The sequence below is a fragment of the Pimephales promelas genome, chromosome 19 (assembly GCF_988280905.1).
Source record: "Pimephales promelas chromosome 19, fPimPro1.hap1.1, whole genome shotgun sequence".
Classification (NCBI taxonomy): Eukaryota; Metazoa; Chordata; class Actinopteri; order Cypriniformes; family Leuciscidae; genus Pimephales; species Pimephales promelas.
Window position 1 is genome coordinate 28,143,317 of NC_142787.1, and position 14,108 is coordinate 28,157,424.

Here is a 14,108-nt window from a genome sequence, read left to right on the forward strand (position 1 = left end):
AGGTAAATATGGTTTTTATTATGGGTTTATGTGGGGATTGTTTGAAGTTCACTTAATTTAAAATTTCTTACATTTTTTTTTTAGCCTAATAATTTTTTTTAAAAAGTTGATAGCTTTCACTGTAATGATGGTTTGGTTGATGGTTTATTGATCATTATAGGTGTTATCAATCATTTAGTTGTTGTCTGTAGTTTGAGTTGAGAAATAAACATTAATACACAGAATGATCACTAATCTGTGTGTGCATTTTACTTTAGAACCAAGCAAGTTGGACTCATGAAACCATTTTATTATATCGGAATCGCATATCACAATTGCAATATTGACCTCAGTAATTGCAATGGCAATATGACATTTTCCCCAAATCGTCCAGCCCTACTAAGCATATTATAGATATAATCCCTTCGCTATGTTCTTTTCAATGTGAAGCATTGCTTGCTGTGACTTGGTGTTGCTTCAAGTGCATCATTCTGCACACGGGATGCGCATGATCGATTATAATACTTTGGGGAGACAAGGCCCCCCCACCGGGGAAATGGGCCTGCCCCCACAGCTTGGAAAAATCCTAGAGGAAACACTGATAATGTCATGTCCCATGTGCCCCCAAACTATTGTGCCTTTCCCAAAAATAGAGAGCCCCTCCATACTCTTTAAAGTCCCCATGGGCTTTAAAGAGAAAGGGTCAAATCTCAGTGACATCAGTGTCATATCACATTATTGCCAACTATCACATCTTGTTAGAGTGCATTAGATCATGTAAGAAGCAAAGACCCGTTAGATACGCAGCCTGGTGTGTCATGCATTTGCAGAGCCAGTCTATTGCACAATGAATCGATTCAGAATCGTCCACGTCCGCATCGTGATGCATCTACGAATCCACCCCTAATACAGACGAGTTCAAATCTGGCTTCGGCCTGTCTGTTCGCTTAATTCCTTTAGCACTGAAATGAAAAACAAAACTGGTTGGACTTGACTTGGTGTTGGTTGACTTTAGAAGAGCATTTGTGTTCATAGATGCTGAAATTTATTTAAAAAAAAATGTTTGTGGCTTATTTTCAATTTGATCGGTTCTTGTTGTTTGGCCACAATATCCCAAGGATTTGATGGGAGTTTGACTGTTATTAATTAGGGCCTTTTATGAATGTGTGTTGGTCATTAAAATCACTGCCAAGGTTACCACACAGCTATTTCCCTGCTATTGTTCAGATTTATTACACAGAAAACAGACATTGGTCAACAGTCAAGTGCTCTACTGCATCCCACAACACTGAGAATCACTGTAAAACAGACTGAGAGAGAAACGAGGCAACACAGATGGGTAGAGACAGACGGTGAGATGAAAAGGTAGCTCCCACACCTGTTTTCAACCAAGCTATAAAAGAAAAGAGAAATCCTTACACACACCTGCACAGCTCTTGATATTTTTGCATGTGTTTGGCATAAGCGGCTCATTTTCCCCTAGATATTCTTCTCAAGTTTAACGTCTCATAATTACCCCCACACACAACTTCACAAAACCATTCAGGACGCTGAAGCATCGTGTTGCTTTGAACTTATCGCTTACGGGTGTTATCAAGGGAACTTACTGTGGCCCACTCCATTTCCCTCAGATGTATCTTCGAACCACAGGTGCCCAGTCACCATGGGAACTACTGCACTTCTGAAGAGGTTACCCAAAAACCTGCTGACTGTGATTCTGCAGCTGGCCAGTGTGTTTGCTGCCACTGACATTCAGACAGTCAAGAGATTTTGAGAGGACTCACAGCAGGTTTCTACTGCGCTACCCGACCGTACCAAATTTGAAAATTTATAGTGTAGATACTGTGCTTTCTTTATGTATGTTCAAAGCCAAATTTGCTGTCCACCATCATTCCCGTTTGCTTCTTCCACCTACATTTACCTATCTTACATATCTTTTTATAGCTTTACTATAGGGGGAAAAAATCTGAAATGTTTATAATAACATTATCTGAATTTATTTGCTTAGACATCAATGAAGGCAGATAAAGATAAAAAAGCAGCCTTTTGCTCATATTGTTTATCTAAAAACCCTGTTAATTAGGCATGTAACTACATATTTTCAAAATCATTGCATTGACTTGAATGTTTAGGCAAGTTATTTATTGATTTATTTAATTTTCGTTAAACACCACCATTGTATTTTTAAAAATATCCTCTTTTTTGTTTTACAGAAGTAAGAAAGGTTTAGAACGATATGAGGTAAAGTATGATAGATTTTTCCTATTTGGTTGAACTATCCCTTCAAGAAAGCTGGTTCACCAAAACAATATATGTTGGGATTCGAATTTTAGATAATCTACACCATTTTTTAGGGATTTTAAAATCTGAGATACATTTTGTGCAAACATTAAAAATAAAGTTGCACTCAATTAATTATTTTGAGCTATAAAACAGAAATAAATGGTTCCATATCCCGTCTAACACAGATCCCATTCAATAACTAATTGGTTTATAATTACATAGTGAGTCTGTTATTCTTTTTTTTGTGACTTGAGAGCTGCATTCAAAGTGTATTGGCAAAATGGCGATTAACCTGACCAATTAGAGTTAGAGAATTGTGTTTGATCTTGCTAGAGTTGATCTGACCCGTCCCCATCATCCACCCCCGTGCCCATGATCTTTTTTTGCCGTTGTTTGTCATGTTGGACGTCGATAATGTCACTGACGAAACTATTGTGAACGAACGCAGATGCAACGGATCTAGAGGGAATGCGAGAGAGAATGTAATAGAGGAAAAGGTTGGGAAGAAAGAGAGGGAAAAGGTGAGAGGGATTGTGCAGGAGTTGCACTGTGTTTGCGTGAGAGGATCAGTCCTGAAACAGAGCTAACGGCCGCACTCCAGCTTGAAGACCTGCCAACTCGCACTCACAGAGGACACCGAAAGGCAACAAGATCGCCTGTGTGTGTGTGTGTGTGTAAGAGAGAGAGTGTGGTTTGCAGCCTTTGTGTGTGCTGTTGTCTCCTGGTCTGCCACAGGTGTCTGCTCTGTGTACCCGACAGATAAAGGAGTGTGGTGAGTGATAAATTGCGGTTTTTACGGTGTGATTTGTCACTCTTTTTCCCACAGTCGGTCTGCGTCCTCTCCCATCTTTCCTCTTTTGATGGTAGACAATAAAGTGCCACTGCAATTTTCACTTTCTCGTCCACTCATCTGAAAAAGGATGTTAAATCATAATAACAGTGGGGCAAGGCGTATACGCGGTGAACATGATTTCACCAAGTGCAACATGTTTCTAGGTCAACATTCCAATCAACCAATCAGAATTGAGAGACAAGTTTACTGATTATGTGAAGTTTGGGCTCACAACCAGGGTTTGGTGCTTCTACATCTTTATTATTAATTTCCTGCTGATCATATTGTTCCCGGAACATGTCTTATTTGTAAATTCACTCTGACCGGGTATACGCACATATCTGTGTATACGCAAACCTTTTCGTGCAGAAATCGTGATTAATCACTGAGTAAACAATTAACGCTGGAGTTAATTATATGATGCACATTTTTTGTATAGTTCATTTAAAAATACATAAAACAATGCAATTCAGAGACATACAAACCTTTCTGTGTATAAACATACTATATTTTTTATATATTAAAACTTGGTATAATGTAACAGTCTTGATATAAAAGTTTAATTTATGAATGGAATGGAAACTTATTGTGTAGTTTGACTGTAAAAAATTATTCTATTTATTAAGCCAGGTTTTGGATAATAATTCATTATTCATAACAATGTGGAATGAAATAAATCGTTTTTAAGTAAGAACAAATAAAAATAAAATAAAAGTCATATTTTTGTTTACCTTCTTGTCAATGTGACCATTAAACGACACCAGAGAACTGTAAACGTGATAAATATTAACTTAAAAAATATTTTAGGTTAAAGGGGTTAGGCTAGTTGACAATATAGTCCACATTCACAAATATTAGAAATAGGGTAAGAACAAATGGCCAATTTTTTTTTTCTGTGCAAGGACATTTACACCGCAGTAAGAAAGAACACTTGTTCATAATTAGTTATGAATGAAAGCCATTACATTTGGAGTGTGTGTGTCCTTGTCTTTATGGAGATTTTTTTTGGTCCTCATGAGGAAAACACACTAATAAATCTTATAAATCACACTAAGTGATGTTTTTTGAAAATGTAAAAATGCACAACATTTTCTTTGATGGGAAGGTTTATGTGTAGGGTATATATAGAAATATACAGTTTGTGCAGTATAAAAACCATTATGTCTATAATGTGTGTGTGTGTGTTGTCCACAGCAGGGCTGAATGCTGTCATAGACACAGAGAGAGGAATTGATTAAATTAGTCACTGTAGACATGACATGGAGAGCCCCGATGACACAGTTCCACTGCAGCACAGCAGTTCTTTTGACTGTTGGCTGCACACGAGTGCAGATAGCATGGGGTGGTAAAATGTCCAGAATATATCAGCTGGCCTTGCTCCCAATCACAAACCCAGCATGTGCTTGATGGTTTGATCATGTATCTGAATCCCTTTCTCTGCTTGTTGTGTCATCACCATTGCCATCCAAATGAGAAAACCACTTCAGCATTGATTTTACACCTTGATGTTGTCGTCGTTTTGAAGATTCATAATATATTCACAATCGTTTTGTTATAAAATTAACCATCATACTCATCATTGTGATGTTTTTTATTTGGTCATTGAGCTTCTTGGAAGAAGACATTAGACTAGTCTTACAATATGCCTAGGTAAGATGTCTATTAATAGCATTTCAGCTGTTACCTAATAAAAACAGTGTTGGAGTTGATATGTTTTTATCATTTACAATAGTTGATCCGATCGATTCAGAGATCTTGGCATGAAAAGTGTTGTTTTTGTACGTAAATGTCGCCAATTATGAGTGCGTTATTAAATTGATGCACATCATTTAATTCAATTATATACATTGAATTGAATATATTGAAATTATTAAATATATTTTTGGATTAATTTAGTGATAAAAATCAGGAAAACATGGTTTTGTTATTCTTATATTATAAATGTATTTAAAATGATAAATCTACTTGGCTACAGTGCTTGTTTGGTTTACTCTTATTGAGAAAAAATATATTTAGAGCCAATGAAGTGCAAATAAATATTGGAAAATTTTTCAAGAGACATAATTCTATATTTTCGATATATTGCGCATTCCTACTGCATACAGACCATCCGTATAGTCTATCTGTATGTAGCCTGTTCATTAATTTAAAAGCTACATCAAAGCTGACCTCCTTTCAGACCAGGGCTTTTAGACTTGAAGGTTTTTAGAGTGTCTCAAAGCTTCACAATTCTCTCTTTTCAATGTGGTGTTTATTCTACAAGCTCCTGGGTTTGATGTATCTCTACCTTGTATTTCAATGCTCCAGTTTTCATTTATGTTTTCTTTTGTCTGCCCGTCTCACTTTGGTAGAACTCGTGTCAGAGTTTACTTTGTGAAGAGATTGAAAATCCAGAGAACAAACGTATATGAAAGAAAATGTGTTTGGTGACAGTTTAGAAGCAGATAGTGTTGCCATCAAAGATCAGTGCGGGTAGATTTATGCTGCACATACATACAGTCCTGCTCTCATTTGTTTTCTACTCCCTTTTTCTTATTTATACACTCTAAAAAATGCTGGGTTGTTTTAACCCAATTTTGCGTCAAATATGGACAAACTCAAACATTGGGTTAAAAATGTAATTTAAAAATGTAACCCAATGGCTAGGCTTGTCCATATTTGACCCGAAATTGGGTTAAAACAACCCAGCATTTTAAGAGGAATCATAAAGTGCGTTTTGAATTGAAACTAATTATTTTATTCAAAAGGTTACATGCCCTTTCTTTCGAGCACCAATAGCTATGTTTCCATCCATCTATTCCATTTTGGGATATTGCATAAAAAAATGCATGCTGGGTTGTTTTAATCCAAATTTGGGTCAAATATGGACAAACCCAGCCTTTGGGTTACATTTTTAAATTACATTTTTAACCACACGTTTGGGTTTGTCCATATTTGACCCGAAATTGGGTTACACCAACCCACCAACCCATTTTTTAGAGTGCATAAGAAACTTAATAACTTTTATTCTATATGAAAACATGCACATAAATTACAAATTCATAACTGTGGAGAAAACAATGGTTGTGATGCACTTTCGTTTGTTGTAATTTCATCAAACAGCACCAACTTCACTCCATAAAGTAACACACTTTTCCCACTGTGTGTGTGTGTGTCCCCTTCAGGTCGCCCCCTCCCTCCCACGCCTTCATCCAGTCTGCTTCCCCCAGCCCCTCCTCCCCCCTCCGCCCCCCTGCACCAGGCCGCCATCTCCATCAGGGAGTGTCAGATGCCCCTTTTGGACAACGGCTCATCCCATGCCATACTGGACCACCCTCCTGACGACGAGTTCTCCCCCAACTCCTACCTGCTCCGTGCACATCCCCCCACCATCGGTAAGAGCGTCTCACTGCGCTGCCGCACTCTCCATCTTATCCAGCACCCTACCATCATCATCAAAATCAACTACGACACTGAGCCGTCCTGTACAAGGCTGTTCCGTTGCCATAACCCAGATTTTAGGAATAGGGTGTAAATTAGATTAGGGTTATTATTATCCTGTTCTTAAAGGGTTAGTTCACCCAAAAATGAAAATTCTGTCTGTATTTACTCACCCTCATGTTGTTCCAAACCTCTATGTGTTTATTTGTTCTGCTGAACACAAAGGAAGATATTTGGAAGAATGTTTTAATCAAACGGATCTCATTCCCCATTGACTACCTTAGTAGGAAAAAATACATACTATGGTAGTCAATGGGGAATGAGATCTGTTTGATTAAAACATTCTTCCAAATATCTTCCTTTGTGTTCAGCAGAACAAATAAACATATAGAGGTTTGGAACAACATGAGGGTGAGTAAATTCTGACAGAATTTTCATTTTTGGGTGAACTAACCCTTTAAAGGCAAGCTAAAACTGTGTTCATAATACATTTAACTTCTTTTATGGAATGTATTTACAACTAAAACAAACCCAGAAATAATGTTTGACTTAATCAAAAGGGACTGTACTGGTAAATGAAAGCCAAGCAATGGTATTATCAATAATATTGATTTTGGTCAAATTACTGATATATATATATATATATATATATATTATTTTTGTTTTTTTTAAATATGAAAAACATTTTTCTTTCAAATTAAAATGATTGTTCATGCACAAATGAACCAGGGACTATTTTATATATATATATATATATATATATATATATATATATATATATATTTAAAAATCTGATTCTTTAAGAATGAGTTGAATTAGCTGTATTATCTAGATAACTATATATATACAAAAGTAAACGTAAATTTACCTAAAATTACATTTATTCATATAACTGTAAACAAAATGATTACCTATGCTGGATTGAGAAAAAATATAATTTTATAAAAATACAAAAGTTATTTCTAAATGTCTCTTCGATTTTGGTTTCATGCTCCCTGCAGCTAATAATTAATTGCACAAACACATTGAGTTCAGCACAAACCGTGTTATTCTCGTTACAAGTGCAGTCTCGGTCTTATCTTTTATTACCTTGCTCATTTTTTAGAGGATGAGGGCAAACCTTTCGGTGTTTGCATTTGCGTTCAGCATTGTTTGCCACTGCTAGAGAGCCTAACAATTTTTTTTTTTTGGTCAAAACCGTTCAGCTGAGAGCCATGGGTCAGGTGAACTCTTTGCTTATTTTGATTACAAATATTTCAGCGTTTGGTTCATATTATAATTTACACTCTTCCAACAGTTGTAAAATTATTAATAACAAATAAATCAATAATAGATTACAAATATATTTGACATTTTGTCTATATTTTTGACAAGATTTTGACATTGCTCTGTTATAAAAAGCCTGTGCATTTGGGACAGGTGTGTGTTCATGTAAACGGGTGTTGTGTTTGAGTGCAGTCAGTAGTCTAGCCTGACACCCTCGCCCCGCAACAGCGCTTTTGCTCTCTCTCCCAATCGCTCTCTCTCTCTCTCTCTTTCTGTAGCGCTTTCTCTTTTTCTCTCCATACGCTTGTACTGTCAGTCCTCCTGTTTTCCGTAACCTCTTGACCTAAAACATAATGCTGCTTGAATTTTTATACTTGGATGAAAGACTGAATATATTTTTTTAATATTTGATTTGTATTAATATGCTGAAACACTCTTAAAAAATGCTGGGTTGTTTCAACCCAAATTTGGGTCAAATATGGACTAACCCAAATGTTGGTTTAAAAATGTAATTAAAAAAATCACAGTTGGAGTTGTGAAAATTGAAGTTTTAAAATACATTTTTAACCCAACATTTGGGTTTGTCCATATTTGACCCAAATTTGGTTTAAAACAACCCAGCATTGTTTAGAGTGTATTATTAGTCATGTAAAAACATTTTTTGGTTCCCAAAAAACCAACAAAAAATATCCTTGACTTTAGTGAAATCTGTTTCTTAACCTAGCTAAATTTAGCTTTCCATTTCTTATAATTTGTTACAAAAATGACACTGATATGATCTATTTACAGCATTGTTATTATGTGAATATGAAATCACACTTTGCTTATTTTATTTAGTATAAATCAGATTGGATGGTCAATTAATTGTGCAGAGCATTAATTATATTATTCTTTATTACCTTATTAATGACCTGTTCATTCAAAGTCATTTGTTTAGAATATAACACTTTTTTATGATTTTTTTTCCAAGTAGTTTTATTTAAGTTTTAGGTGTAGGGTTACTAGCCCTACCCAGTCGATCGCATTTTTTTACACCATGCGCATGATTACATCCTTTGATTTTCGTCTCGGGATGGGCGGTCCTTTTTCCTGTGTGTGCTTAACCTATTCTACTCTAATCTGTTGTAATACATCGAGTAGATGCTTCACTAGCATGATCAGAGCAACTGGATTTTTAGAAAAATGCTTTTCTATTCTAATTATATTCAAATAATTGTTACATCTGGGCAATTCATCAAATAGCATGAGATTGTAATTATTTACCACACAAATATGATAATACACTCTTAGAAGAAAAGGTTCTATATAGAACCTTAAAAGGTTCTATCAGTGCTACGTATTTGGAACCCCTAAAGGTTCTATACACTCTTAAAAAAGGGTTCCTCTGGGTTCTATATAGAACCCTGGGGTTCCATACTTGGCCAATAGAACCTTTTACCAAAAAAATGGTAGAACCATTTTGGAGTTCCATATACTGTATAAAGCGGGGGATGGAACCATTTCTTCTAAGAGTGTATTAGTCATTATTTATTTATTTCTACTCAGAAAAATGTTTTATTAAATTGCATCATTTATTGAATCAGATTGAAAAATATTTTTTTACTGCTTTCTCTTGTTCATACATAATGAAACCTGTTGCAGGATCATGGCAAAGATACATTGTGTTTTACACAACCTGGTTAACAAACAAGTATCTGTTTAATTGAATTATGAAGGCTGTGGTGATTCCAGTTAAATGATATTAACATCAAGCTTTGACACCTTTTAAAGTTAAGAGTGTTAATTGACTTGAGTCTTTCAACACTCTTTGAAAAACATGCAGAATCAGAAAAGCCTTTGATATTTATATCAGTCGTTTTTCAGCATAGCAGAAATAATACGGATCATATCTTATCGGCTGCGGCTTCTGAAATGGGTCATCATTTTAGAGAATTGAAATTATAGGCCTATGTCTTTGTTTAAGAAAGGTGGGATTATATACCACAGATGTTTGCTTTTTATATTCAATAATCCTTTCATAATGAAGGTTCATTACATAACACCAGGCAGTTATATTACTCCTGTGTGCATGTGAAATACTGGCAGACATTTAATATACAGGCGATCATGCAGAACTGTTTTATTCCTCCTCTGAAAACTTAAATCACGGTCAGCGCTAAAAATGCGGGAATTATCACAGTTCGTCATGAGGACAGGAACAGCATTATCTCTGTGCTGGCTATTATTTTATTAATGTTCATTTGGCAGATATGATAGTCGCTACATTCTTTTACATGTTTTAGATGATAACTTACTTTTATGATGGTTGATTTGTAAAAAAAAAAAATAAAAAAAAATAAGAATAAGTAACTTAAAGAGACATTGTGTAGGAATTTCTCCCATCTAGCACTGAATTAGTATTTTGCATTCAGACGAATTGTGCTCTCCAGCGCCTCACTTTTTCAAATGCGAGTTGCATCTATGGTAGCTACGGATGTCTTCTAATAGCACTTTGTCGAGTGCAGCCTTTCAAACTTGCCGGGGCCGTGAAGCGCCTCTCACTGCTTTGCTCCTCCGCTTCTGCTGCGTTCAGTCACGTCACGCTGGCTCTGAATGAAAGCGCGCTGTGGAAACGCATTGGCCTTGTACTTTATGTCCTTCTCTGCTATTATACTGTAGTTTTTCAAGATGGCGGAACTACATGGATACCTCCGTGGACCTACCCGTCCCATGTGTATAAAGAGAATACATTCTTTGTTTACGAGGATAAGTCAGATAATTGGCAGAGGTATTTGTACACCACTGAGGACATATATATATCAATATTTTTATTGACTAAAAATATTGATTTTAACCTTCAAATGGTCTTCGTTTCTATACGACAAGGAATTGTACAACAAATATAAATTTTTAATCATACAAATAATATATAATTTTTTTTGTTTACTTCTCATCTATTCATTAATGATGTGTTTTTGGAGATATAAAATACTTTTGTATCCATATAGGCTACCACACAATTCCTCAACTACACCATTAGCTTGCATATAAATATTATTTTATATTATTTATATAAAATAATAAAAAAATAATGAAATATTATTTTTTTTTTTATGATACATTGCATTTATGCTCCAGTACTAGGCCTTAATTTCTGTGTAAAAAAAATCAGATTTATGCCGGATTTTTTTAATTTATTTTTATATATTTAGTTTTTTTCACATTTTCCATTCATTTCAATGTGGGGTCATATTGACCCCGAAGACCAGAAGTGTAACCTTTTTTTTTACATACCTTCAGAACAACCGAATCAAGCCCAGTTTTTGTGTGTGTGTGTGTGTGTGTGTATAGATAGATAATGTATGAAAAGTCACAAAATCTTATTCCACTGAGATGAAGGGAACCTTTTTTTTATTAAGTAAAATTTGATTGGGGTCGTATAGACCCCATGACCCGATAGAGAGTTAAATAATAAAATACATAAAAAGTACATATTGTCCCTTTTTTATGTTATGCAACAATATAGACATTTTGGCAAATAAAGTAATAATATTATTACACATCAAACAACGTTTTCTTACATATTTAAGTTAAACCAATTATATTCCTGGTTGTTAAAAAAAGGATTTTTTTAATGCAAAATTCAAGCAAGTATGTCAAATATACTGTATGCATAATCAAATGAAAGATTTTAAAAATAATGCAGATATTTTATTTAACTTATGCATGAAAATGTGATTTTGATGCGCAACCATCATACTAGTTGTTAATATTGCTAATGCTATTGTATCTGTCAAAATTTCTATGATGCATAATGTTCAATGGTACAGATTAATAATTTTCACATTTTTATACCTAGCCCTGAAAAGGAGTGAAATGAATAAATGAAAAAGCCATACAAGTTTCTTTTTAGGCCTAATACCAATATACAAATAACCTGATATTGGTCAATACTGATATGTTGTATCAGCACGGCTATGACAAGCTGCTCAACATACATCACAGGTCTAAGGTGGCAGCACTGCTCTCTCCCACCTCTGAATCATTGGTATGCACTGATGTTCTTCTCATCGGCGTGTGTGTGTGTGTGTGTGTGTGATTATGCTGCAGTGAGACGGGTCGTGCTCAAGCCTCTCAGTCTCAGAGGTGTCATCCACACGGGCGAGGTGTGCTCAGGAACCAGAGCTTAACCCGCGTCTGGGAGACCTGTCTTGTCAGTTCACTTGCTCTTTTTCCCTTCCCTCTCTCCCTCAGCTGCTCCCTCCTTCCTCTGTCATCCGTTCCCTGTCGAGTCATCCTGTTCACCCAGTTTTCAGCCCTCCGTGCGGCTCGACGCTCCTGGAAAGAGCTTCGCTCTTAGCGTGCTAATGCCGCAGATAAATTATTCATGTATGGTTTCTGTGTTGTGCTTTTTTTGCTATATTTGGAGTGTCTTCTTGACTGGGAAAAAAATGATAATAAGGAAATTGGTGGAGGTTTGTGTTATGACTTGAATGTTTGAGTTCTCCTTTCTCGGCTGTGAGTTATATAAATGGTTTCATTTGTGTCAGTCAAGCATCTGAATAAATTGTATATTAGGCGACCTAAACATTAGTGGTGTAATGAATGTAATTGTGATGCATTCGTGAACGCGTTGAGGATGCGTTTGGGTGACATTTGTAATCAGAGTAGGATGTTATTACTCCCTAATTAGTGGAGGCAAGTGTCTGAGACTGACCAAACAATGTGTTCAGAATAGCGATGAACTTACTTTCTCTCTTTCACTCACTTATATATATTTTTTTTAAATGAATAGAAATTGAATAAACTCACACCATTGGCTAAGCTATAGTGTGACTTAATTGGATAGCGATAATAAATATGATATTGCCAATAGTGTTTACACTTTTGTGGGAAATCAATTCACCCAAAAATGAAGATATTTTGAATATTTTGCCAGCTAAACAGTTTTGGTGACCATTGACAAAAAATGTATTTTTTTTTTTTTTTAAATATCTGCGATGTTTTAAAAAAAGAAGAAAGAAATTCAGGTTTAGAAAGAGATGAGGATGAGTAAATGATGAAAAAATCCTTTATCTACAAAATGTATGTTGTATATGTGAATTAAAGTGGAGTAGGTGAAGTATTTCAGTATCTATAAAGGACACATTTCAGCTTTAAATCCTAGAGCTAAGATGGAGAAGAAGGAAAAAGGCCAGCTGGTGTCCAGCACTGAGCTATTTTTGTCCATTTTGGATTCTCAGTTCTTCAATAACACAGGAGGGAGACATCAGCTGATCTCAATGTATCTCACTGCATGCAGATTTGACTTTTATTGAGATTAAACCGTGTGATATGTCAAGACAGTGTATGATATCACATTTAAAATGAATAATTCATTGGTCAGAAAATGTGGGAACACTGTCACTGTAGATGTATTAGTGGGAAAGACGTTACAGGAGAGCTTGAGAACTTGTTAATTAAGTGTATTGACAGGCACAAAGTCAGTTTCGTTGTTTATGCTTGTCAAACTAATGTACTGTCACGGTCATGATGCTTATTCTCACAATTTAGCAATTTTATACTTTTATTTAATTTTTTTATATGTTGAATAATGATTTTATGTTGCACATATACATTTTTACTCTACATGTTTTATAGAAATATGTTTGTTATACAGGCATCAGCCTGACTGATGATTCAAAATAATTTTCTCTTTTTGTCTCATCTTCCAAATATAAAAAGAAAAGTAATTAAATGAGATGAAGTTCCTGTCATTTGTAAAATATGAACAGGATCATTACCAAAGTGTAGGGTGACCAGACCAGAGTCCTGAAATCTAAGCTGTTGTCCCGGATCCCGAATCCGGTCCTATTTGTCCCGAAAATTATACTAAAGCAAAATCTCGAGTAGCCTTCGCCGGCTGCTCATTGGCTGCCGCATCTTTTTTGTTTATTTTTTGAAGTTTTACAAGAGACCGGTGCAAATTTCGATATGCATTGATTCATTCAAATCAAAATATGAATGGCTATAGCCCGAAAGGTCTGATTTATGCACTGTTACTTACAACAGTCATTGTATTTTGTTTTCTTTTTCTCACAATGACCTGTGAGTTCATGATTTTAATGTTGTTGGGTTTTTTTGTGGCTGTTGATCTTTGAAAAAAATATGGTTTTTAATTCAGGTTTGAAATTCATTATCTTTTATTACAGTATATGCTATGTAGTCTAATATCATAGTATTGACACTATGATACCTACCAGTCCCCCCATCCCGTCCCTAAGTTCAGCCAATCTCAGTGTAATTTGATAAAGACTACTGTTCAAAGATTTGTGGTCGTAAGATGTTTAATGCATGTATTGGATCAAAA

At 35.3% G+C, this 14,108-nt stretch overlaps 1 protein-coding gene across 6 annotated transcripts in view; it reads left to right on the forward strand.

The window, feature by feature from the left end:
- The window catches only part of tenm2b (teneurin transmembrane protein 2b), a 246,882-nt gene that overhangs the window by 162,722 nt on the left and 70,052 nt on the right, over positions 1 to 14,108 (forward strand). For 3 of the 6 annotated variants that reach the window (XM_039693821.2, XM_089123765.1, XM_089123766.1), the window contains one exon: positions 6,259 to 6,468. The exons of the other annotated variants lie outside the window; for them this stretch is intronic. In XM_039693821.2, coding sequence (XP_039549755.2) covers positions 6,259 to 6,468 — 210 coding nt within the window. The remainder of the gene's footprint in view (positions 1 to 6,258; positions 6,469 to 14,108) is intronic. 6 annotated transcript variants of the gene reach the window in all.